The 26,297-nt window shown below is 47.1% G+C and overlaps 2 protein-coding genes across 2 annotated transcripts in view; one reads left to right on the forward strand and one right to left on the reverse strand.

The window, feature by feature from the left end:
* The window catches only part of GOT1 (glutamic-oxaloacetic transaminase 1), a 31,998-nt gene extending 17,824 nt beyond the window's left edge, over positions 1–14,174 (forward strand). Inside the window, exons 4-9 of the mRNA XM_045784473.2 lie at positions 360–472; positions 708–812; positions 2,765–2,915; positions 2,996–3,161; positions 3,905–4,047; positions 13,607–14,174. Coding sequence (XP_045640429.1) covers positions 360–472; positions 708–812; positions 2,765–2,915; positions 2,996–3,161; positions 3,905–4,047; positions 13,607–13,746 — 818 coding nt within the window. The 3' untranslated portion in view covers positions 13,747–14,174. The remainder of the gene's footprint in view (positions 1–359; positions 473–707; positions 813–2,764; positions 2,916–2,995; positions 3,162–3,904; positions 4,048–13,606) is intronic.
* Positions 14,175–15,910: 1,736 nt separating this feature from the next.
* The window catches only part of CNNM1 (cyclin and CBS domain divalent metal cation transport mediator 1), a 57,479-nt gene continuing 47,092 nt past the window's right edge, over positions 15,911–26,297 (reverse strand). Inside the window, exons 8-11 of the mRNA XM_045784485.2 lie at positions 21,337–21,520; positions 21,057–21,206; positions 19,310–19,411; positions 15,911–18,351 (exon numbers count right to left, since the gene is read on the reverse strand). Coding sequence (XP_045640441.2) covers positions 18,272–18,351; positions 19,310–19,411; positions 21,057–21,206; positions 21,337–21,520 — 516 coding nt within the window. The 3' untranslated portion in view covers positions 15,911–18,271. The remainder of the gene's footprint in view (positions 18,352–19,309; positions 19,412–21,056; positions 21,207–21,336; positions 21,521–26,297) is intronic.

Genomic DNA, 26,297 nt, shown 5'->3' on the forward strand with positions numbered 1-26,297 from the left:
CAGCCCTGGATCAACTGACATTTGGGAACGGCTCGAGCAGTGGGTTATGGCAGTACACGGGTAACCCGATGCTGTTGTCCCGATTAGGAATACTTGTTTTCAAGACTCCTGGTAGACTCATGTTTTCAAAACTTCCCCGAGGAGGCCTAAAGTGTAGATACAGGAAGTCTCACTGTGGTAGGATGTAAGTTTAGCACGACTGACTGGTTGAACTTGTTCCTGGTGGTTGCAGCCATTCTTCTGAGTCTTCACCCCTCACCTCAGTGTTGTCCAGGGAATGCCGGCCTGTGAGTGTCGTCCTTTCCAGTTATGCCTCCATGTTTGTCAAAGCGTTTAACTTTTTACCCTTCTGCTTGCAGAGAATCATAACGGTGTGTTTTCTGCCGCTGGATTTAAAGACATTCGGTCCTATCACTATTGGGATGCAGCGAAGAGAGGACTCGATCTCCAGGGTTTCCTGAATGATCTGGAGGTGGGCAATTAGATGAAAAGTGAACAGACCCCTGTGGTGTCAGGAGGAGCAGGGCAAGGTCTTTGGATCAGTTGATAAGGGAGAGAGTCTGAAACATCCCTGCATAGACCAAAATGGTGGTTTCTGAGTTAGCACATGAGGAAGAAATACGCTGCCCCTGGCCCAGTTTGTCACTGACTGTGACCCCCGGATATTGCTGCTACCATTGGAGCTGACACAGCTTCCTTCCCCTCAGAACGCCCCCGAGTCCTCCATCTTTGTCCTCCATGCCTGTGCACACAACCCAACGGGTACTGACCCAACTCCGGAGCAGTGGAAGCAGATCGCCTCTGTCATGAAGGTAACTGCCCTTTCAGAGCATCTCTTGAAAAATAGTATTATTATTTTATGTATTCAAAAGTAATACCTGTTTACAGAAGAGTTTGGAAAATGGGGAAAAGCCCAAAGAAGAAAATAAGTATTAACTGAAAGCTACTATTACTATTTTTGTATATAGAATATTGTTTTTTGTTTTTTAAGTAGTTACACATGTAAATATATTTTCACAAAGATGGCATCATTTTATCTAGACTGTTTTTTTTTTTTTTAAAGATTTTATTTATTTATTTGACAGAGATAGAGACAGCCAGCGAGAGAGGGAACACAAGCAGGGGGAGTGGGAGAGGAAGAAGCAGGCTCATAGCGGAGGAGCCTGATGTGGGGCTCGATCCCATAACACCGGGATCACGCCCTGAGCTGAAGGCAGACGCTTAACCGCTATGCCACCCAGGCGCCCCAATCTAAACTGTTTTGTAACATACTTTGTCTTTCATTTGAATTCCTTTACATGCCATTTGAAGTTCTAACACAGTTCCCATGCATGGCTGTGTCATGTTAGCGATTGATTAAATCAGTCGATGGACATTTAGATCTCAGGTTTCTTTTTCTTCTGAACAATTATGTATAAGACTCCTTTTTATTATTTCTTTGGGATAACTTTCTAGGTTGGAATTTCTAGCTCAAAGTGTATATATTCTTCATTAACGTGTTTAAAGAATACTCAGTGAGAAACTGTTACGTGCCAGGCACTAAGGGGGTACAAGAGTGAGCCCAGCAGAGATGGTCCCTGCCCTCAGAGAGCATACAGCCTGTCTGGGGAGACAGCCAAGTACTGTGGCTGTGTTGATGGGGTTACATGGAGGCACGTAGCCCAGACTTCGGGGAGTGCGTGTGCGTGTGTGTGTGTATGTGCGCGTGCGTGTTGGGAGGGCATTGGTGGCAGAAGAAGCCATGCTGAAACTTGAAGGATGAGGCCAGGTGGGGGCTGGCAGGGATGGAATGTTCCCTACGGAGGGAGGAGTGTGATCAAAGCCCAAGGCAGAAGTCTAAGCCATTTAAGGAACTGGAAGTAATTCTCGGTACAGTCTAGAGTTCTGAGGGGTTGTGAGTGAGTGAGAGGTAAATGGGGGCCAGATCCTGTGCGGAGCATTGGACTTTATTTGGAGGGCAGTGGGGAGCCACTGAAAAACTTTGATGTCATCAAAACTCTTCAGGCTACGTAGCAGGGAGTGGATCAGAGGGAGGCAGGATTAGACAGGCCCAGAGAGCAGTTAGGAGGCTGTTGCTGGGATCTGGGTGGGAGCTGACGGGGAGCTGAATGCAGGCCGTGGCCGGGGCAGACCTGAAAGGACTCTCGAGCTCCCAGGAGATAGGGTGATAGGAAGTGGGACGTGGTTGGGAGGAGCTGCTGGGGTAGGAGTGGAGGATGTACCCTGGCCTCTGGCTTGGACAGTTGGAGGCATAGAAGTGGTGTCCACCCAGAGCACGAGCCCAGCAGGAGGGGCAAGCTCAGTTGTGGGGAGTCCTTTGAGGAGGTCGGAGGGGTGAGAGCAGGGACTCCGCAGTCTCCTTTGTCTTGAGTGCCCAGTAGACTAGCCCCAAGGTTGTTGGGGAGCCCTGGGGAGACCAAGCTGACTAAGCTTATCACACCAGGAGTTCAGAGGGAAGACTCCACCGACACAGGACACTACCTCCGTGCCTCACAAATGAGTCCTCTTGGCAAAGTGGCGGCTTGACACTCTAGGACAATATACTTAAAAAAAAAATGAGGTTTACTGCAATTGTTAGGTGTGTTGGTTGGTATTTAGCTGAACAGAGACAGATGTAAAGTGGTGGTTGAATGCAGGAAGGGAGAGCGAGGAGAAATGGGTACTGTTAGAAATTCTGTACGGGCACCAGTTGGGGAAGGAAGGCTGGTGTCTGAGGTTGGCTCCAGAAGGATCTCCTGCTCTGACTCGCTTTCCTTCCTTGTAGCGCCGGTTTCTGTTCCCCTTCTTTGACTCAGCCTATCAAGGCTTTGCATCTGGAGACCTAGAAAGAGACGCCTGGGCCGTTCGCTATTTTGTGTCTGAAGGATTTGAGCTCTTCTGCGCCCAGTCCTTCTCCAAGAACTTCGGGCTCTACAGTGAGTGCTCTCCCGAGTGACAGCCCTGACCCGCCCCACCCGCCCCAGTGCTCTGAGCTGACTCTCATCCCTCCCTTTAGATGAGCGAGTGGGCAATCTGACCGTGGTTGCAAAAGATCCCGATAGCATCCTGCGGGTCCTTTCCCAGATGGAGAAGATTGTGCGAATTACTTGGTCCAACCCCCCCGCTCAGGGAGCGCGAATTGTGGCCTGTACCCTCTCTAACCCTGAGCTCTTTAAGGAATGGTAAGGGGCATGAAGCCCGACGGGCGAGGCGTGGGAATGCAGAACAGTAGTTGTCCCGTTACATGTAACCGTCTCTTCCTTTGATTTTGGCAGAGGCAGGACAAAATTACTTTAAACTGAGTCTCAGGTCCTTCTGTAAAATGAGGCTGGCACCTACTCCCATGAGTATCACACACACGTGTGAGTAACCCAGCGTCGGCGCAGAGGAGGAAGCACTCGATGAATGGGGCGTTTCCCCTGCCCTCCCAGCACTAGGCTTCCTCCCCTAACAGTTGGGAAACTCAGGAAGGAATTCCTGGTAGAATAGATTACCCAGCTGCAAGTCAGTGTGACAATTTGGGGACTCTTCATTCTTATTTAATTTGCATATATTTTGCCTTATTTTGAAACAGTAATTTTTATATAGTAGCTAAATCTCCCGTCTACTTAATTAGGCCTGATAAAATACATTGTCCCGTCTGGGTCAATACCTAGGTGAGTTCTGGGTTAAAACATGAGTGGTATTACTGCCAGTAGATCCAAGACGAGCACTAAACCCCATCAGAAGCTCACTCCCTTCCTCCTGCCTGGTAAGTCTCTCTCTGGTCTGCTCGTCCACCCATCCCAGCACCCACGTACTGTCACAGGCAGGTCGTGATCTCATTTTCAGCATGTAGATTAAATAACATTTTTTAAACCTACGTGCTTCTGTGAGCCATCTATCCGTCCTATCTGGATTGATATTTATATTGCTGTCCACTCAGGACAGGTAACGTGAAGACAATGGCTGACCGGATTCTGACCATGAGATCTGAACTCAGGGCACGCTTAGAAGCCCTCAAGACTCCTGGAACCTGGAACCACATCACTGAGCAAATTGGAATGTTCAGCTTCACCGGCTTGAACTGTAAGTGTCCCCCAACCACCTCGAATGCTCACCATCAGACACAGCTCTCCAGGTTCTTGGGTTTGGCTCCTTTAGCTGTCACCTCTTTGGTCAACCATGACTTTGGGCCAGAACAAGTTAGGTTTTCTTAGTGAAAACCTACTGACCTGTAACTAGGGTATTTTCATTTTTGTGGGCTGGGAAGTAACAGCGTTTGTAGCCCGGAGCCTTGCTTTATGAAAGGTCTCTCGTAAATGCTCAGGCACCTTTAGTCTTTTCCTTAATCCTAAGTATAATTATTATACCTGATTATTCAGGGACCTAATGTCTTAACTGGTCTTCCCTAGTCTCCAAGCATTGCCCTGAAAAAAGAGGTGATGGAGTGATCTTTCTATTTCATAAATAAGAACTTAGATTGGGAGTTGGAGTTGAGAGCCCATTGAAAGTTGTCCTTCTGCGGATAGAGGATTCATTCATTTAGTAAGTAATTCCTGAGCACCTACTAGGCAAGCCATGGGTCACATAGTGCTGATGTGGCTACTCGCCTGCGTGTGGCGCTTGTGTCCCCATGGCTCTAGGGACAGTTTGTGCCTGGTGTGGGTAAGTAAATGGAACATCAGAGGTGCTGGGCAACACAGTAAACCAGGGCCATCAGGGTGCCTGTGTGAAATGAGCTCAGAAAAAGCAGAAGGAAATATAAACAAGAAAGGTGGTGGCAACTGTATATTGTAGACCCCTAGGAATACTTTGGGGGCAAATGAGGCTTCCCAAAAAGTAGAAGTCAGTTAGCTATAGGTGTCCTCGTGATTCTGGAGTAGGGCATTAGTTCGCTTAAATAGGTAAAATCATCCTTTACGGTTCTTAAAATATTAAGTGTAATGGAAATGGTATTTAGTAGTGTATTCTAAAGGCTCACAAGGTGGGGATGTCTCCCCATGAAATACCCGTATTATCCCACTCTCCAGAGTAGGAAGTCGGTTTTATTATGAGTTTAAAAATGGTGAGAACAGACCTGTGCCTGTAACATGGAAGTTATATTTTTAGCACCTGGCACTCTTTACCCTTTTCAAAAACATGTTTTTGGTTTTGTTTTTCCCTCCCAACATTTTATTGGGAGAAATGTTAGAACAGAGCAGTTGCAGGGATTGCACCCACCGCCTCGGTTCTGCCGTGCTCACGCTGCCGGTGCTTCCTTTATGACATTCTGTCCCTCACAGCAGGGGGTTTGCCGCCTGTCGTCTGTGTCCTACTCTAGGACATCTGTGAAGCCCCTGAACTGATATTTGAAAAATTGTGTGTAGGCGTATTGGCCTTTTTCTTGGGAAAGAGTCCATAAGTTTAGCTTCTCAGCTGTGATGCTCCCTGCCCCTGAAAAATGCAGAGAAGTTTCATTTTCATTTAAAAAACAAAACAAAACAAAACAAAACAGGGTTGGGGCACCCGGCTGGCTCAGTGGTGGAGCATGCAACTCGTGATCTCGAGGTTGTGAGTTTGAGCCCCACACTGGGTGTAGGGATTACTTAACAATAAAATCTTAAAAATAAACAAAAAACAGGGTTGGAGCCCTGGAACCACGCCTGCCAGTGGGGCTTCAGCTTTAGACATGGTGTGCCTGTGGCTCTGATGGTGTGTGAGGTTAGGCCTCGTCTCCTCGCATGACTGTAATTCACACAGTTCACACTGGCCAAGGCTAATTCGGAAGGTCACTTTGTTTGGAAGGGTCCATGGTAGCCCTGCGTACAGGGTCCAGATTTTCTGCTTCCATACGGAGGCAGCTTAGCCTCATGGCTAAGAGCTCGGACTTGGGAGTTACACTGCCTGCCTTAAAATCGCAGACCCACCACTGACTAGCTTAGAAGACTAAGGTCTTCTAACTTCCCTCTGCGCTATCTGTACAATGGGAAAGACAAGGTTATTATCAAGATTAACTGAGTTACTATAAAGTGCTTAGAACACTGCCTGGCACGTAGTGTTTGTTCCTCTGATTATTTTTTTAAATTTAAATGCAATTAGCCAACATATAATACATCATTAGTTTCAGATACAATGTTCAGTAATTCATCAGTTGCATATAATACCCAGTGCTCATCACATCACATGCCCTCCTTAATGCCTGTCACCCAGTTACCCTTTTCCCCCCCAACCTCCCCTCCAGCAACCCTCAGTTTGTTTCTCATAGTGAAGAGTCTCTCATGGTTTGTGTCTCTTTCTGATGACTTCTTATTCAGTTTTCCCTTCCTTCCCCTATGATCCTCTGCATTGTTTCTTATATTCGTCAGATGAGTGAAACCATATGATAATTGTCTTTCTCTGATTGACCTATTTCGCTCAGCATAATACCCTCCAGTACCATCTATGTCAATATAAATGGTTAAGTATTCATCCCTTCTGATGGCTGAGTAATATTCCATTGTATATATGAACCACATCTTCTTTATCTATTCGTCTTTCAGTGGACATCTTGGCTCTTTCCATGGTTTGGCTATTGTGGACATTGCTGCTATCAGCATTGGGGTGCCCCTTCGCATCACTACATTTGTATCTTTGGGGTAGATACCCAGTAGTGCGATTGCTGGGCCATAGGGTAGCTCTGTTTTTAACTTCTTGGGGAACCTCCATACTGTTTTCCAGAGTGGCTACACCAGCTTGCATTCCCACCAACAGTGTAGGAGAGTTCCCCTTTCTCTGCATCCTCACAACATTTGTTGTTCCCTGTCTTGTTAATTTTAGCTATTCTGACTGGTGTGAGGTGGTATCTCATTGTGGTTTTCATTTGTATTTCCCTGATGCCCAGTGATGTTGAGCATTTTTTCATGTGTCTCTTGGCCATCTGGATGTCTTCTTTGGAGAAATGCCTGTTCATGTCTTTTGCCCATTTCTTGATTGGATTATTTGTTATTTGGGTTTGAGTTTGATAAGTTCTTTACAGATTTGGGATACTAGTCCTTTATCTGAAATGTCATTTGCAAATATCTTCTTCCATTCTGTTGTCTGTCTTTTGGTTTTGTAGACTGTTTCCTTTGCTGTGCAAAAGCTTTTTATCATGATGAAGTCCAGTAGTTCTTTTTTGCCTTTGTTTCCTTTACCTTTGAAGACATGTCTAGCAAGAAGTTGCTGCAGCTGAGGTCATAGAGGGTGCTGTCTGTGTTCTCCTTTAGGATTTTGATGGATTCCTGTCTCACATGTAGGTCTTTCATCCATTTTGAGTCTATTTTTGAGTATGGTGTAAGGAAATGGACCAGTTTCATTCTTCTGTCCAATTTTCCCAACACCATTTGTTGAAGAGACTTTTTTCCATTGGATATTCTTTCCTGCTTTGTCGAAGATTAGTTCACCATAGAGTTGAGGGTCCATTTCTGGGTTCTCTATTCTGTTCCATTGATCTGTGTGTCTGTTTTTGTGCCAGTACCATACTGTCTTGATGATTACAGCTTTGTAATATAGCTTGAAGTCCAGTGATGCCACCAACTTTGGTTTTCTTTTTCAACATTCCTCTGGCTATTTGAGATCTTTTCTGGTTCCACACAAATTTTAGGATTATTTGTTCCAGCTCTGTAAAGAATGTTGATGGTATTCTGATAGCAATTGCATTGAACATATAGATTGCTCTGGGGAGCATAGACATTTTAACAATATTTATTCTTCCATGAACATGGAATGTTTTTCCATTTCTTTGTGTCTTCCTCAATTTCTTTCATAAGTGTTCTATAGTTTTTAGAGTACAGATCCTATCCTAGAGGTAACTCTTTGGTTAGGCTTATTCCTAGGTCTCTGATGGTTTTTGGTGCAATTGTAAATGGGATCGACTCCTTAATTTCTCTTTATTCTGTCTCATTGGTAGTGTATAGAAATGCAGCTGATTTCTCTGAATTGATTTTATATCCTGCCACTTTGCTGAATTCCTGTACAAGTTCTAACAATTTTGAGGTGGAGTCTTTTGGGTTTTCCACATAAAGTATCATGTCATCTGCGAAGAGTGAGAGTTTGACTACTTTTTTGACAATTTGAATGCCTTTTATTTCTTTTTATTGTTCATTGCTGTTGTTAGGACTTCTAGTACTATGTTGAACAACAGTGGTGAGAGTGGGCATCCCTGTCATGTTCCTGACTTTAGGGGAAAAGCTCTCAGTTTTTCCCCATTGAGAATGATATTTACTTTCATAGATGGCTTTTATGGTATTGAGGTATGTTCCCTCTATCCCTACACTGTGGAGAATTTTAATCAAGAAAGGATGCTGTATTTGTCAAATGCTTTTTCTGCATCAGTTGAGAGGATCATATGGTTCTTGTCCTTTCTTTTATTAATGTGATGTATCACATTGATTTGCAAATGTTAAACCATCCTTACAGCCCAGGAATAAATACCACTTGTTAGTGGTGAGTAATCCTTTTAATATACTGTTGGATCCTATTGGCAGGTATCTTGGTGAGAATTTTGGCATCCATATTCATCAGGGATATTGGTCTATATTCTCCTTTTTGGTGGGGTCTTTGTCTGGTTTTGGGATCAAGGTAATGCTGGCCTCATAGAATGATTTGGAAATTTTCCTTCCCTTTCTATTTTCTGAAACAGCTTCAGAAGAATAGGTATTAGTTCTTCTTTAAATGTTTGGTAAAATTCCCCTGGGAAGCCATCTGGTCCTGGACTCTTATCTGTTGGGAGATTTTTTATTACTGCTTCAATTTCCTTGCTGGTGGGTCTGTTCAGGCTTTCTGTTTCTTCCTGTTTCAGTTTTGGTAGTTTATACATTTCTAGGAATGCATCAGTTTCTTCCAGATTGCCTAATGTGTGGCATATAGTTGCTCATAATATGTTGTTAAAATTGTTTCTGTTTCCTTGGTGCTAGGTGTGATCTCTCCCCTTTCATTCATAATTTTATTAATTTGGGTCCTTTCTTTTTTCTTTTGGATAAGTCTGGCCAGTGGTTTATCAATCTTATTAATTCTTTCAAAGAATCGGCTTCTAGTTTCATTGATCTGTTCTGTTCTTTTGGTTTCTATTTCATTGATTTCTGCTCTAATCTTTTTATTTCTCTTCCCCTGCTTGTTTTAGGCTTTATTTGCTATTCTTTCTCTAGCTCCTTTAGGTGTAAGGTTAGTTTGTGCATTTGAGACTTTCCTAATTTTTTTGAGAAAGGCTTGTTTTGCTATGTACTTCCCTCTTAGGACTACCTTTGCTGTATCCCAAAGGTTTTGAACAGTTGTGTTTTCATTTTCACTTGTTTCCATGAATTTTTTTAGTTCTTTAATTTCCTGGTTGACCCATTCATTCTTTAGTAGGATGCTCTTTAACCTCCAAGTGTTTGAGTTCCTTAGTAATTTCCTCTTGTGATTGAGTTCAAGTTTCAAAGCATCGTGGTCTGAAAATATGCAGGGAATAATCCCAGTCTTTTGGTACCGGTTGAGACCTGATTTGTGACCCAGGATGTGATCTCTCCTGGAGAAAGTTTCGTGTGCACTTGAGAAGAATGTGTATTCTGTTGCTTTAGGATGGAATGTTCTGTGTATATTTGTGAAGTCCATCTGGTCCAGTGTGTCATTCAAAGCCCTTGCTTCTTTGTTGGTCTTCTGCTTAGATGATCTATCTGTTGCTGTGAGTGGGGTGTTGAAGTCCCCTACTATTATTGTATTATTATCAATATGTTTCTTTAATTTGGTTATTAATTGGTTTATATAATTGGCTGCTCCCAAGTTAGGAGCATAAATATTTATAATTGTTAGATCTTCTTGTTGGATAGACCTTTTAAGTATGATATAGTGTCCCTCTTCATTCCTTACTGTAGTCTTTTGTTTAAAATCTAATTTGTCTGATAATGAAGATTGCTGCTCCAGCTTTCTTTTGATGTCCATTGGCTTGATAAATGGTTCTCCTCCCCCTCACTTTCAATGTGGAGGTTTCTTTAGGTCTAAAGTGAGTCTCTTATAGACAGTATATGGATGGGTCTTGCTTTTTTAAACAAGCTGATACCCTGTGTCTTTTGATTGGAGCATTTAGCCCATTTACATTCAGAGTGACTATTCACAGATATAAATTTAGTCCCATTGTATTACCTGTAAAGTCCCTGTTTCTGTAGATTGTTTCTGTTTCTTTCTGGTCTATGTTACTTTGGGGCTCTCTCTCCGCTTACAGGAAGCCCATTTAATATTTCTTGCAGGGCTGGTTTAGTGATCACAAATTCTTTTAGTTTTTGTTTGTCCTGGAAGCTCTTTATCTCTCCTTCTATTCTGAATGATAGCCTTGCTGGATAAAGTATTCTTGGCTGCATGTTTTTCTCATTTAGTTCCCTGAATATATCATGCCAGCCCTTTCTGGCCTGCCAGGTCTCTGTGGATAGGTCTGCTGCCAATCTAATGTTTCTACCACTGTAGGTTAAGGAGCTTTTTCCTCAAGCTGCTTTCAGGATTTTCTCTTTATTTCTGAAATTTGCAAGGTTCACTATTATATGTTGGAGTGTTGATCTGTTTTTATTGATTTTGGGGGGTGTTCTCTCTACCTCTTGAACGTGAATGCCTGTTTCCTTCCCCAGATTAGGGGACTTCTCAGCTATGATTTTCTCAAATATACCTCCTGTCCCTCTCTCTCTTTCTTCTTCCTCTGGGACCCCAATAAGTCTAATATTGTTTCACTTGAAGATATTGCTGATTTCTCAAAGCCTCCCCTTATGATCCATTAGTTTTTTTTCTTTCTTTTCCTCAGCTTCCTGCCTTTCCATCATCTTGTCTTCTCTGTCACTGACTCTCTCTTCTGCCTCATTTACCCTGGCTGTTAGAGCATCCAATTTACACTGCATCTCAGTTAAAGCATTTTTAATTTTGGCCTGATTAGATTTTATTTCTACACGAAGAGATTTTCAAGTGTCTTTTATGCTTTTTTCAAGCCCAGCTAGTAACTTTATAATCGTTATCCAGAATTCCAGCTTTGCCATTTTACTTACATCCATATGGATTAGATCTGGAGCAGAGAGTATTACCTCTGGTTCTTTCCTTTGTTGTGAATTCCTCCTTCTAGTCATTGTGCCCAGAGAAGAATGGATGAATGAGGGAACAAAATCAAAATATCAACCACAACCAAAGCAAAACACTAGACAAGTCCAAAGAGGTCATAAACCAAAATGAAAGGAAAAAGAAAAAAAAAGAGGGGGGTCAGGGAAGAGGGAATATAATCTCCCAGGTGGACAAAACAGGGTGATCCACCTGTTCCTGGGTGTATTTTGGTCTGTTTGTTAGAAGACACTCAATCCCAAAATTGTAAAGAAAGCAAAACATATATATACAAAACCAAAACTGAATACGGTGAAAGGAAGCCAGAAGCCAGAAATGAAGAGTATATCTATAAAATGTAAATGTAAAAATGAGTGTTAAAAAATGACTTAAAAATAAAGAGTTGATAAAATAAGAAACTAGTTGAAAGGGAAAAAAAGAAAAAAAAAGGAAAATTTTAAACTGAAAGATGAAAGAATCATAAGAAGAAACGTCAAATTCTATATACTATCTTCCTCTAGTGCTGGAGTTGTGCAGTTCTGGGTGCTCGGTAAACTTGGCATTCGCCTGGTGTTCTGGGGGGGCCTGCTGCGCTGGCTCTCAGGTGTCTGCCTGGATGGAGTTGCACCGCCCCTTTCCAGGGGGCCAGGCTCAGTGTAAGCTGCTTCGGGTTCTTCTGTGTGGCTTTTGTTCCCCGAAGGTTTTCCGAGCCATTTCAGAGGATGAAAATGAAAATGGCCAAGCCCTGATCTCCAGCCCCAGAGCTGAATGATCGTGGCCTCTCTCTTCAGTAACCTCTCGGGGAAATGCAGTCTTCATTTTTGTGTGCGCCAGGCTCTGCAGCCCCCTGCGGTGTGCTCCGGAGCCAGTCCTCGGGGAGGGAGGAGGGCTGCCGAGGGCGTGCCGCTTGCAGGGGCCCCCCTGGATGGAGAGCAGTCACCCAGTTCTGCAGCAGGTCCCTGGTTGATGGCAAACCGAGGTGAGAGGCCATTCCCGAGCTCACTGACTGTAGTGGGTTTCCCAAGCATTGGAGTGGCTCGGGCACCCCCACTCTTTCCGTGAGCCCGGGGATCCTGAGACCGCTCTGTCCCACCTAGGATTCTGCCCCTCTTGGCCAACTGAGCACCTTTCAGGCAGGGACGTCTCTTACCAGAGCAGATTTCTAAAAGTTCCGAGTTTGCGCCCCAGGGCTCTATCACTTCCAGTAGCTGGCTTAGGGAGGCTCCCTCCTCTGCCATTTATCTTCCAATAAATCCCCTCCGATTCACTGCATACCTTGCAAAAAGTGGTGGTCTTTCTATTTGTAGAATTCCAGCAATTCCTTTCTTAGATCTCAGGTTGAATTCCTAGGTGTTCAGAATGATTTGATAGTTATCTAGCTAAATTCAAGGGACCAGATGAAATGAGCTCCCCTACTCGAATGCCCTCTTGCCTCCCTCTGTTCCTCTGATTATTAAGATTTTATTGCCATCCGAGTTTGGGCTGATGTAGCCAAATACCAGGGGCTAGGAGGCTTCAACAACAGACGTTTCTTTCTCACGGTTCTGGAGGCGGGGCAGTCTGAGATCAGGGGGCCAGCGTGGTCAGTTCTGGTGGGGGCTCTCTCCTAGTTTGCAGCTGGCTGCCTTGCTGTGTCCTCCCGTGTTGGGCGTAAAAGGGAAAGAGAGCACATGCGCACACACGCACACCAGCTCTCTAGTCTCTCACAAGGGCAGTCCTGCTGACGCAGGGCTCTACTCTCCGGGCGTCACCCAGACCTCGTTACCTGCCAGAGGCCCCAGCTCCTAACACCATCACATTAGAGGTTAGCGTTTCAACCTAGAAGTTTTGGCGGGACACAAACATTCAGTCCATGACAATTACCCATTCCTTCAAAATGGTACTAATTAAGAGTGCTAATTAGTCAGGCAAAAATCAAATAAAATTGTCTCGTGGCTTTGCAATAAACCAAAAATCTCTAGAGATTCTGGCATAAGGGAAGGCTAGGCAGTCCCTTGCTGTTTCCTACGTGAGCATTTCGGCAAACACGCGGGCTAGCCCTCCTGTGTGTGTGTGAATGAGGGACCTGAGAAGGGCCAGGTCACAGGGGCCTTGGCAGCGTCTCAGCCTGTGGTTCCCGCATGCAGCGCTCACCCACTGCCTCTAGCACGGGCCTTGCACGGTGCGTTGTGAGAAGGAAACGTCAAAGGGAGTTTGCTGCTGTGTGTTTGGGGGTAAGCAAACCCCCTTCCTTCCAGGGGTGAAGGAAGAGCTAACGGAAGCACTTCAAACCAGTTTTTCATATCAGTGGGATGTGCTTAAGTCTGAGGGTTGTTTTGAAAAGGGTGTCCCGGTGAAGGTAACATGCGAGCTTCCGTTGAGAGGTAGTCCCAGACTAAAATTTCCCATCAGGAGGAGCCATATTAAACTTTCTGGGGCCTAGAAATAGGAATCGAATGAGCATACTTCCCTATGTTTTTGAATTGGACAAATTAGCTCCTTTTATTTTGCTTCTCTGTGTTGGGGGAAAGAGGGAAAAATGGCAGTTGTCATGGAATCTCTGAACACCTGTTGCTGAGAGGGCTACGACTCTCATCGTGTTCCTTTTGGTTTTCAACAGCCAAGCAGGTTGAATATCTGGTCAACGAAAAGCACATCTATCTGCTGCCCAGTGGTCGTATCAACATGTGTGGCTTAACCACGAAAAATCTAGATTATGTGGCCACCTCCATCCATGAAGCAGTCACCAAAATCCAGTGAAGAAACACCACCCGACCAGCACCACCAAAGCGGCCCTCTGTCCCGCGTGTCCCCTGCCTGCGCCAACACCTCGCTGTGTGTATCACGGAGGGAGACCCCGGAGGGCTGATCTGCTCTGGTGAGGTGGCCTCTGTTTAAGGGGCCCCACACGAGGCCAGCCTCCCTTGTAAAGAAACGGGGGCCTGGGATCAGAGCCCCTTGCAAGGCCAGAGCAAATTAAGGTTTTTATTTAAGAAGAATAAAAAGGAATTTTGATCATGAGACGTAGTTATCTTGCTCCCGCTCTAGAAGCCAGAATGTTGCCTCTCGCTCCTGTGCTTCTCTGTATTGCTTGACTCTGCACAAAATCCTGCCCCAAAGATCAGATTGTCTGAAGAGCCAACTGCGATTGTGAGTGTTGGCTGTGTCATTAAAACTTGTCATCTCTACCCAGTGTCTGTCTCCTGCTCTTCCTGCATGGTTGTGTCCCTTAGGGCAAGCAAGGTAAGAAATAGACTTACACCTCTCTCTCTCTGCCTCTCTCTCTCTCTCTCTCTCATACACATACGCACCCACACCCACACTTAACTGAAATGGAACTTTAACACAACAGTATTTACCCTTCTGTGAGCAGTGTGTTCAGATATTTTCTGTCCTGTTGGGTTCTGTTTCACTAAAGACATGTAAGTTGATTGAGACCCATGGAATTGATTTTGTGATCCACTAATGGGTTGTAACCCACAGTTTAAAATGAATGCTCTAGAGGGATTTGCTAGTTGCTAGAGAAAAAACTAGAAGGTGACAGTGCCTCCAAGGGGGCTAAAGAAGCCTGAGACATTAAAATGGTGTGTGGCCCTCCAACGGGCAGACCTACCCCATAAAGTCTAGGTTCTTAGTATTTCATTTCTCTTGTTAGGGAGAATTTAGTTTTTCTCTCAGGGGAAGACACGAGTGAAAAAATGATTAAAAACACTTCTTTAAATGAAAATGTCCCTACCAAAGTGTTGAAATATGCTTTTGTGTTAAAGCTCCAATCAACGGGAATTGGGCCCTCAGTCTATCCTGACATACCGGCTGGTGTTCCCCTCAGTGTTCTAGTCCCCTCCGAGCTCACATGAAAAAAGTGTTTCGTGTTTGGTTTGGGGAGAGCTGGGCTTAGGGAGTTCCACAGATTTCTTTACCGTAGTCGGACTTCTCGGGGCCTCTCCTGCAGGCACACGCTGCGAATCTCAGAGGCAGGACTGTCTCTGACACATGTCGTCTCCTCTGGAGGAGGGGCACTCCCACCTCCAGACTCTGCCGCTTCCTGGCCGGGTACCCTTGAGCAAGCCACTTAGTGACTCAGAGCCCGTTTCGTAAACTGAACTTCGCAGGAAGTTTTTGGTTTTGAGTCAGAAATGAGCACAGTACTTGGCACAGAAAGTCTTCGCCCAGACAGCTGCTACTGTCATTTATGATTATTGCTAGTAAGGGTAGCAGACTCTGGGGGGGCTCCTGGGAGGAATCTGTGGTTGTCCATAGGCCACTCATTGACCTTGACCTTGGTGGGGGCTTGAGAAACCTCACGGTAGGTGTCAAATTCCAACCTTCCTTCCACAAAGACGCTAAATGCCCAAACACACCTACCTTCTCACCTGTCTGGCTGTTGCCTCCTGGCACTGGTTGGCTTAACATTGACCAATACGCCCGGCCCACTCCCCTGTGACTTTTCCCAGCCTCTGGTTGGAAACTGCTGGAGTTGTGCCACTTTGGTTCCTCTCCAAAGGGTCTGCGGAGGCGAGGCAGTGCGCCCAGCACATTGTCTCAGGGGCTGGCCCCCAAGACCTTGAACTTGGAAGGCGCCCAGCACAGTGCCTTGCCCATCATGTGGGTTCAACAAATGCCAGTCCTTCTCACGACCGACTTAGTACTTCTTGTCCTCATTCACACTCTGGCTTCTCATTTGGGTTTTACTTTTCATTGCTGGCATTCGCTGCAGCAAAACCTAACCCATCTGGGGCCCAGAGTAGAGCGCCAGTGCTTTCCTGTAACCTTAGCTGCAGCCTCACACCTGGCCTTGAGAGCCCCCCTCTTCGGCAGGTGGGCCTGGGCTGAGAGAACTCCGTGTGCTCCCCCCAGCCTTCATCTCCAATGTGAAATCACTTTAGAACTGAGCTCTTCCAGGGGCAAGAAAAACATTCCGGGAAAAGCTTTTTCATTTTATTTAAAAATTATTTACAATTTATTAAGCTTCATAAATGCTTTATTTTAAAGTCCTTTTTTTTAAACTTTTTTTTTTTTAACCTGAAGAAAATCTCGGGGAACGGAGCAGGGAATAGGGAGGGGAGTGGTGACAGGCTCCTTTGGGATTTTGCAAAGGGATGGATGTAAGTTAACAACAGCAGTGGCCTGAGCCCTGTGGCCTGAGGGATAACGAAACGAAGACTAGCCAGGCAGGCCCCGTTGGGCCAATGGCCAGCCGGGCAAGAAGACTGCATGATGAGAGTTCTTGCTTGAAACTCACTGTTGGCTGGTTTGGGTCTCAGGTGCCCAGCACGGAGGGGTTGACACTTTGCCTCTTCCTATTAGGCAGGAGTAGGTGTTGGGGGTGGGTGGCAGCTGTGGGGTTCTCTAGGGGTCATGCACTGCTGAGCCTCAGGCAGAGCCAGGCAAGGGGGGAGAAGTCAATCATCCATTGCTGGAAAGGGCATCTCCAGCTGGAAAGGCTTTCCTTCCACGTGCTGTGGCCCTCCCATCTGCAACACCTGCTCTGGTTTGGTGGGGAAGTGGGGACAAAGTTACGTGGGGGTGTGGTAACAGTACCCTGGGGTGTGCCAAGGATTTCCAAAGACCTTGACTTCTTGGTGGGTGCCAGCTTTCCCCATCGGTTTGATAAACACCGGAGAAGACCGCTTGTCTCTCAAAGTCTGTCTCAAATTGCCCCCTATTCACTTCACTCTGCATTGCAGAAACTTTGGGCTGAAAGTTTCACTAAAATAGTGGTTTTTAACCCTTTGTGGGTCTGAGACCTTTGAGAATCTCATGAAAGCTTTAGCCCTCTGGACAACACACATAAGAACACATACATTAAACTCTGACAGTATTAGGGGTTTCACAGACCCTCTGAAGTCCAATAATGGACCCACCTGGGGTGACCCCCAAATTAAGAACCCCTGAGTTAAAGGTTCCTTTGGGTTAGCATTTTCTTTTGAGATGCAAATAACCCAGAGGAATTATCAGTCTCCCCCTCTCCCCCTGTGATTGCTGATTGAATGGGTGTGGGGGGGTGAGATTAATGGTTTTGGGGGAAGGCAAGGTAAGCCTGGATAGTATATCCCAGGGAAAGTTTTGGGAATGGTTTGGAGATTGAGCAGGCGAATGAGATCACTGGATCCCTGACAGAGGAAACTCAAGAGATGGGAGATAGAAAGGAGACAGGTCCCAAAGACAACCTTCACTTAACCCCACATTTCCCCTGAAGGTTGGTTGGTTGTGTGGGTAGTGATCTGAATTTTATTCTTGAAGTAGGTATGGAGTCATTCTGCCATCTGGTGGCCATACTTGGAATTGCATCTGCCCCAACATCCAGGTGAAATAAGATCTAGTAAGTTCTTGGAATAAAGTACACTTAGCGGACCTGCTGGGGAGGAGTAAGGGGTAGGGTGGGGTGGGAACAGATGAAAAAGAAGAGCGATTCTTCAGTGTTCCTGTGTAATGCACACTGAAGTCCCACGAGAGCTTGCATCCTTCTTGGCTGACCTGGGCACTCTTTGGTTTGTCATGGCTAAACTTGCTTTAACGGCTTAGAATTTTTCTACGTTAAGTTTTTGTTTGCTTTGATTTCAACTTAAAACCTGAAGTTCCATCTCTGGCTCCCAAAAGGGTCTCTGCTCTCTGCTCCTCCTCTTCCAGAGCAGATTTATTGTTGGATCAAGAACTGCTGAATGGGAGCCAAAAAGATGTGTCCCTGGGAAAAAACGGTGACTTGAGGTTCCATCTCACAGTCCTTCCATTCATTCCAGCCGAGACACGCTTCCATGGCTGCTAGAACCCTTATCTAACAGGAAACCGGTCACCGACAGTTTTCTGTTCTGTACCATCCCATGCCAACCTAGCCGGGTCCCACTGCCGTAAAGTCCGGGAGGAAATCTCGGCGCACCTCCCGCACTAAGCCTCACACCAGCTACTCCACTGCCTCTGAGCCGGTGGCCCCTTCTGAGCTAAGCGAAGCATGAAATATGGCATCGGGGATCCCAAAGAACACAAACGGAGTCAGGGGTCCCAGAGTGGCATTGTCAGCTTGGGGTCATTTCTTCTCCAGTCCCAGACAGTACTGTGGAAGAGACCGTTCGGAGGCACCTGCATCCATGATGGCCACAGCAAGGCTCTGAGTCAAACTGGAGGCAACAAGGGAAAATCTGCCAAACTGACAGCTAGGGGTGAGGAGGTGGTAAGGAAAGCAGAATGCTCTGTCACCTGTGGGAGGCCTCGGGAGACGCAGAAGATGGGAGGGTGGGTTCTCCCTCAAAGCTGAATCTCACACACCCAGCAAACACTGTCTGCCCCGTCATGTGATCAGAGGCATCAAATTGGAATTCTCCTCGGAGGCTCTCTCTCCATCGGGCGACCTCTTCCGTCTTCGACCACCTGGAAAACAATTTGTAAGGATCAGTCTCCGGCCAGGAAGGAACAGAAATGCAAAGCCCTTGACAGTTTGGCAGGACGTCATCTGCACGGACTCCTGGTAGAGACCAGCATTTTCACATCTTGAAGGATTAGGGCAAAACCTTCTACCTGAGACATCTCCAAAAAGCCAGGCGAGTGTCAGTGGAATGGAGATTTCCCCCCAGAGGATTGAGTAATGCCTCAAGATCACCTCTCCATCCTCTGAAGGCCCTGGTCCGACTCACGGCCACACCCCTGAGAGAAGACTGGTCTCCCAGCCTTCGACGTTCCATTAGCCAGGGTTTGGTGGGTGTAGCTGGGAGCCATGCCCACGGATCTACGTTCTGTAGCTTGGAAACAGCCCTCCTTCTGCAATGGAGCAGGTGGGGTGATCACATAATTGTCCTCAAGGAGGGAGGGGCAATCTGTTCCCAGCTCTGTTGCTTTTAGGAAGGAGTATTTTTCACCTTATTCTTTCTGCTATCGACTTCCTTCCATGAAGTATATGGCTTTCCTTTCTACTGAGTCTCCTGGACACAAATTCTTTCTTTAAAGGATCAGATAGTAAATCTTAGAGGTTTTGCAGGCCATCTGGTCCCTGCTGCAACTGCTCAACGCTGCCACTGTGGCCACAGATAACAAATGGGTCTACCACCCAGTAAGTTTTGATTTACAAGAACAGGCAGGAGAGGGAGGTCAGGATTTGGCCATGGCCATGGCTTGCAGACTCCTGTCCTAGACGACCACCAACCAAATGGGACACATCCCCAAACTATCAAGGGCACAGTACTGGCCCAGGCCCTGTTACGGATTTTCACAGGTGTACGTCATCAGGTTCCCACGAGGAGTCAATGGTTCCTCCTCCAGGAGTAATACCCTAACATGCTTTTTCTAGTAACCAGGTGGTGGGAGGCTCTCATCTGGGTGAAGAGCTACTCACTCAAAGTTCTCAGCAGCTTCTTGCCCACGGTTTCCTCAAAGTCGCTACTGCAGGGGCTGGTCTCTGTGTCCAGGTTGATGTTACAACATTCACTATCTGATGCTGAGAGAAAGGACAGAAGAAAGAACTCAAGTCTCCCCAACACCCAGGGATCTAGGAAGGGGGATTCTGGTTGATGTCACTCAGCAGGTGGCAGTTCAAAACCAGAGCCAAGGCCGTGGTGGCCGCAACAGGGAGGGATGCCCACGGAGCTGTGGGCTCTCGTTAGTCAGCAAGGGTCTTTTTAGTGCCACAAAAGGAACAAAGAGATCAGGAGCGAGAATCCAACTATCCAAACGTTATTTGGCAGGAGAGCAATGAAGAGGACATGATGTTCTCTGTTCAGTATCTTTGCCAGACCAAAAGCACATTTGAGACCCTTGAGGTGGGGATATCTCCTTCCAATACTTGCTCAGACCTAGGAAATCACAGGACTCAGTAACAATTAAGCACAGGCCTCTACTCCCACCGAACCCAGTGGGGCTTCAGACAGGCACAGGATCTCAAAGCCAGGAAGAGGCCCAGGCCCTTAATGCGAGTGAGGTAAGAACCTGAGCTGGGAGGCGGAGCGGGGTAATGGACACTGCACCACGTGCAAAGCCACAAGGCTGAGCATGCTTCCAATGCAGTGAAGACCAGACAAGCGCCTTCTCCGGGGCTCAGCGTCCTCACGCAAGGGCCCGTATCACACAAGGACGATGGACAAGAGGAACTCCAAAGACTATCTTCTCCATTCTTATTCCTTTGATAAAACTTCTCGTGCTTTGGCTACTAAATTCAGTGTTGAGGAAGAAAAAGAACATCAGTTCTAGATCCAGGTCCTGGCGTGGTGACTATGTATGTCCCAGATACTCTGAGTTAGCCACAAGTTCAAATACGTTGTCTCACCACAAAAATGGACGAGCACTTGTTGGGTCATTGCTCTGGACTTGAGGGGTCTCAGACTACGGACTGGAGCAGGGCTAGGCGGCCAGGTGGGGTAACAGCTGCCTTGCCGGGGGTGGGGCATAGGCACGGCTAAAGGCTCTGAGAAGGAGATCTCAGTGAGGCAGTACAGACGGATCTCAGGACTGGTGGGACACAGGGGGCTCAGAGCAACACCACTGCCAAGACGGGAGCGTTGAAAGTCTCCGAGGGAGGTGATATGATCTCAGAGCCCAGGACAAGTCCTACAGATCACCTCAAAGGAAGGGAAGAGCCCCGCCAGTAAGAGTGATGGCTTACTTCAGTTCCCTCATCTGTCAGGTAGGTCTAATGAGAACTACCTCCTATGCCTGCAGCACGGTACCAAGCACTGTGAGGTGCCCTCTGTATGAGCTATCTCACTTATGCCCAAAGCTACCTGATGACCTAGCCACCATGATTTAGATCCCTTAACATAGGAAGAAACTTATCTATTAAGATCAGGAAATAGAAACAGAATCTCAGGTTAATGTAACTTGCTGAAAATTGCATAGCTCCTAAATGAAGGAGCCGGGATCTGAATCCAGGTGCAAACCTGATCTTACCACTGCCTGACATGTTGTCTTCCTGGGAGAATGGAGCGGTGGGCCTGATGAGGGGCTGGTGCTTGGTATGTGCGAGTTTCCCTTCCCTCGCTCGCTGTGTGAGGAGGTGGGAAACATTACACGGGGGCTGGAGTCCCTCGCCCGGCTCTCCCCGGGCCATCCCAGTGCCCGACGGCGACGACCCTGATTTCCTCCCTGACCTGCTGTCGTAGGAATGGCTGCAGAAGACAGCGAGAGCTGCTGCGTGCTCTGCTCCTCGAGGTCCGTCATTTCCTCCTGGGTGAAGGCCATCTCCTCCATCCTCAGGTACACGACCTCACCAGGGCTTCTCAGCCCATCTGAGCGGCTGCCTGGGGAGGATAGCAAGTGTGTGAGCAATCTGTTCTGGAGAAGACCTGAGACTCCAGTTGGCCCAGGATGGCAGCTCTGGGCAGGGGTGAGGGAGGATGGGCCGCCCAGCCCACCCACCCATTGACTTACACGGCAGGCTGTTCCTGTTGCTCAGGAGGGTGATGGCAGGGTCATCCTTGGGGGTCTGGGGCGTACCCCGGATGGTAGGGGCTTTGGTGGAGTCTCCGTCCGCGAAGGCCTCCATGTCGGGGGACTGGGGTGAGCTGTCCATGTGGCAGGCGGTGAGCGCATTCTGGTACTGCTGCCGTGTGATCTAGGAGAAAGAGGCAGAGGGGGAGGAAGCTCAAGGGGAGCTGGGCAGCTGGATGTGGTCTCTGGATGTGGTCAGCTTCTCTGAGCTTGGAAGCAGCTCTACGAGGGTGCTTTGGAACCCCGGATCTCGCGGCCTAGGATCCATGAACTGGGTCCTTTCCCAAGCTGTACCAGCCTAGCAGTTGAGAGACAGTGAGTCCCCACTCTCATTTTTATTAGCTCCGGGCTCCTCGGTGCACCTGGAGGAGCCTCGAGAGAGGATGGAGGGTACCTGTAGTGAGCAGGGTAGCTGCCCGCAGGGAAGTTTTAAAGGCGTGCTGATACTATTGCCAAGGGCCCTCTTCTCAAGGGTCAGTCGGCGGGGACTGTGGGGAGGGAAGTTCTGCTGCTCCAGGTCCTCCCGTCAGGAGGCTGGGAGCGGAGGCCCGAGAGCATGCAGGCACTTCTGATTTGGACTTGGCCGGATGTGGGCTCATGCTCCCGTGTGGGAGAAGGGCACAGCAGAGGTCTCCCAGTTGCCTCCTCAGATCATGGGAGTCTGACTCGTGATTTTCCTCATGTGTAAAGCCTCACCTACAAGTAAAAGCATCTAGAGAGTCAGGCTTAGCCAGACCAGAAGGGAACTTCCAGAATTCCAGGCAGGAAGAGTATGGATCAAATGTCTTTTTTGGAATACGGAAAGGTTTATCGGTCATCCCTGTTCTCTGGGTGTATGTCTGCCTGATATCGTTTCCAGTAAAATTGGGCTGGTTTTTGCACCACCCAACACAGAAACGTGATACGGTTAATCAGTGAAAGGCCCTGGGTGAAAAGTGAAAATGGCACACGGCGCTACGTCCTTCCCACGTCCCACGGCCCCTTCAGTGTCCTCCTCCTGTCTTTGTTGCACTCAGCCAGACGGGCAAAACCACAGACTGCTCATAGTGCTTCTCTTTCCTTCGGGGGTGGGAGTGGTATCACATGTGGGAACAGGAAGGATGCGTGGCTCGAAACGGGGGAGGGGATGGTTAAGATTTCCACACTGGAACAGAGGTGGCTTGAAGCTGGCTTGGTGTCTGGCAAGGGCACTTCCCACAGTGGCCCCTGGTCAACTGCCCGCTTCTCAGCACCTGCGCTCCAGGCCCTCCTTTCCCTGGTGGCTTGGGTGTGCCCCGCGCTTGGCCTCCCCGGGGGCTGTGGGTGATGGTTGAACCCAAGGCCTGGAGTCAAGCCTAGACTGCTCCGTCCTCACATGCTCTGGGTTGACTCTCCATCCGCTGGGGCTCGTCCCACTCCTGCCTTCCTCACACAGCGGCGTTCCTCCTTTCTTTTCTGCGTGGGCTGTGGCTCTGGTCATTTTGATTGAGTAGGTGAGTTAATTTTTCCTGCTTTATTATCCTTTCATGTTCTCCCTACATTTTCTAGATCCTACGGTCCTCCAATTACTCCAAAATGTTTTAAAATTATTTAGTACTCATCCCGAATGTTAGATTACAATCTTCACCAAAATACCTAACCTTGACAACCGTCCTGACAATGACTGTTTCCTCCTCATACAGAGAAATCTATTTTCCCTCAAGTCGGGAACTCATTACTCTGTTGGACATTATCCTTTACAGACTTCAGGATATCTTGCATGCAGTTCAGGCAGATTCTAAGCCCAACTAATCTAATCACAAGACACCAATTAAGAATGCGTGTCTTTTGGCAATTCTTATGGGACACACACACGCAGAGATCCCAACCCCCCGCCATGCTGTCGTCCGTTAGACAGGACAAATACAGTTCTCTTGATACTTTAAAACGGTGATTCTCAAACTTCAGCATCAGAATCACCTGGAGGGCTTGTTCAAACAAGATTGCTGCACCCCACTCTCCAAGTTTCTAATTCACTAGGTCTGGGGTGGTGTGCGAGAGTTTGCATTTCTAACAAGTTCCCAGGTGATGCTGAGGCTGCGGGCTTGGAGACCACGCTCTGAGAACCACGGGCTTAAGACCTAGTTAGAATCAGCCACAGTCCTGCTCAGGTTTTTGTTTTTCTCCCTTTAAAGGAGTCAAATAGATAAAGTGGCAACGCATTGATACTTTCCAGGTCAAAATGATATACTCTGTGTTTCATGGCATGCAACGACGGGGTCCTCAACTTAGCATTTGTCTAAAGTCTTCAATAGGTTCAATGTGATTGTCGACTTTTGCAGACCCCTCTGTTGGGAAGTGAGAGGAGAAGTCAGGTTCCGAAACTTCCCCAGATGTCAACTCTGGAGCCTACGCTCAGTCTTAAACCTTATCCTGAGTCAATCACACAGAATATCGGGCATGTATCAGAGATTTCCCCGCCAACTGTCTGTGACTCAGCCCATGCTGCTGGGTCGGGCTTGCAGTGCTCCAGAGAGCAGATCGAAGTGACAAGCTAATTATTCCTGCCTCCTGGGACAGCGCTTCTCAACCCTGGCAGCACAGGAGGATCACTTGGGAAGCTTTAAAATATCCTGATACTCAGGCAACACCCTTAAGCAACTGTATCCAAATCTCTGAGAGTGGGGCACGGACATCAGGATCATTTAAAGCTCCCCCGGTGATCCCAGTGCACAGCGCGGGTGAGAACCACAGCTCTGGACTCTTGGAAACGCCCCCTGTAATCAATTATTATCTTGGCTTCCCTTGATAATTGCCTTCACTGATGCTCGGCTCTCATACTGGACCCCTAGCTTGCATAGAAGCGTGAAATAAGAAACCTCCATATGAAGAACAGAAACCCTGGCAAAACTGCAGATGAAGCCAATATGTATTTTTTTTTCTGATGCCTTCCATAGTCCTATAGAAATCCGTTTGACAAACCCTTCAAGAAATTACTGCCAGGAAAAACTCCCTTCTCTAGGTAAATGATGTACTTCCTTACACCAGATGAGAATCCAAATACCCCACTATGTTTGCCCTCTTTGCTTGTACGACCAGGAAGCTCACAGATAAATTTATTATTTACTGACAGTAACAAATTCATGCTTGATAGCTTTTTCACCAAATTGGTTTGCAATTTCTTTTTTCTTACTCAAAACATCATTAGATTAATTTTGGGGGGGGAATCATATACATTGCTGGAAGTGCTATAAATATTCTAAAGAGATAGGACGGATATTAGGTGATCAGATGTTGGTGGAAGCCCTAGTGTTAGTGTTACCCACAAGAGCTTGCTTTTGCAGGTAGAGGTCGGGATATAAGGATGGAACCTTCCATCCATAGAGCGCATTATGGCTTACAGAGCACTGGGATATGTATTCTTTCCTTGCTGTTCATAGTGACTGGGGGGGGTAGGTATGAGAGCTCCTGTGATCCCCACCTGTACAGATAACGAGGTCCTGAAATGTTGAGGGACTGTCTAAAGTCGGACAGTTAGCAAGCTTTCAGATTCCTAGCCAGTGCACTGTCTCCTATGCTGTGCACTTTGCCTGGGAAAGTGCTATTCGCTCTTTGGAGCCAGGGAGATGGAAGCAGAAGTGAGACGGTGGGATTCCAAGTTCCCAGAGGGGGAGACTCCAGAGTCTAATAATGGTACCCCTGCAACCTAGATATTTTGGTTTAAAGATCCTTACTCTTGCTCTCCAGGGACAATCATCTCAGCCTGGGCTCTATACACTGTAAGTGAATGTCCCTGGTGGCACTAGGCCTCCTCTCACAATCCTTTAGGGCAGGTGCCCCAATAACTGCTTCGTAGGCTTGAAGTCTATCAGCATCTGATGACCGAAAAGAAGCTGGCACACGGCCTGCACCAGAGTCACCATCAAACCCAGTTCTCTAACGTGCCCATAGCCTGCCCGAAGGTGAAGCTTTCTTTGGAGTCTTGCAGGTTCTCCTGGCTTAAAGGACAGAAAATTTTCCTAAATGACACCTGATAAGCTCAACAAAGCACTTGATATTACCCTTTTGGGGTAACCAGTTAGTTTAGATTTGGCTTCTAGTTTAGTCTAGTTTTGCCACTTTCAAGCTGGGCAACATTGGCCAAACCATTAACCTCTCCGAGCCCATAACAGAGGCCCAGAGATAATAAGACAACATCAGTGAACCTGTCATCCAGCTGCTAGAAACGACTGTTTAAAACACGTCCACACCCATCTCCACAAGTTAACTTCAAAGAAAGGGGTCCAACCTACCATCTCGTTATGTCCAAACTGTGGACAGCACGTCATGAGATGGGTTGGGGGCAGGGGCAATGGTCCCTCTGCCCCTGGAGTAAGAGTGAGAGCAGGGGCTGCCAAAGTAGGATGACGTCTTAGGAAAGTAAATCCTTAACTAAGAAAATAAAGCAAAAGACCAAGTAGGGGAAAGAAGGAGATTCCAAGCGGGGACAATGAGAAGAGGAAGATGGAGAGAGGAGAAACGGTGAGGGAGGGAAGACAGGAGGGAGGGAGAAGGAAGGCCGTGTGCTTAGTTTGACTGAAATGGATCTGCAGGTTCAGGGCTCCTATCAGCTGGTACATTAGCTGCGGTCCCCACGCCAGAAGCCTCTTGGGAGTGTTGCAAAGTGCTGTATTTAGTTTATTTTTGGAAAGGTTCTGTCCAGGCTGCATGTGCAGTGGGCAGTGATCGTTCTCTTTGTTCTTAAGAAAAAGTGAGTTCGTCCCTCTAGTAAAGTAGGCTGGAGTCAAGGATCCAGGAACTCCAACCCTCTTTAAGCATTGTTCTGGAGTAAGACAATGAGCTGGGAATAAAGTATTGTTTCTGGTATTCCTTGCAAGGTACTGAGTTCCCTGTCATGGAAGCGTTCACACAGACGTCAGATAACCACTATTCAGTGGTGTTAG

Source organism: Ursus americanus, chromosome 6, assembly GCF_024610735.1.
Source record: "Ursus americanus isolate L20-20 chromosome 6, mUrsAme1.1.p, whole genome shotgun sequence".
Lineage (NCBI taxonomy): Eukaryota > Metazoa > Chordata > Mammalia > Carnivora > Ursidae > Ursus > Ursus americanus.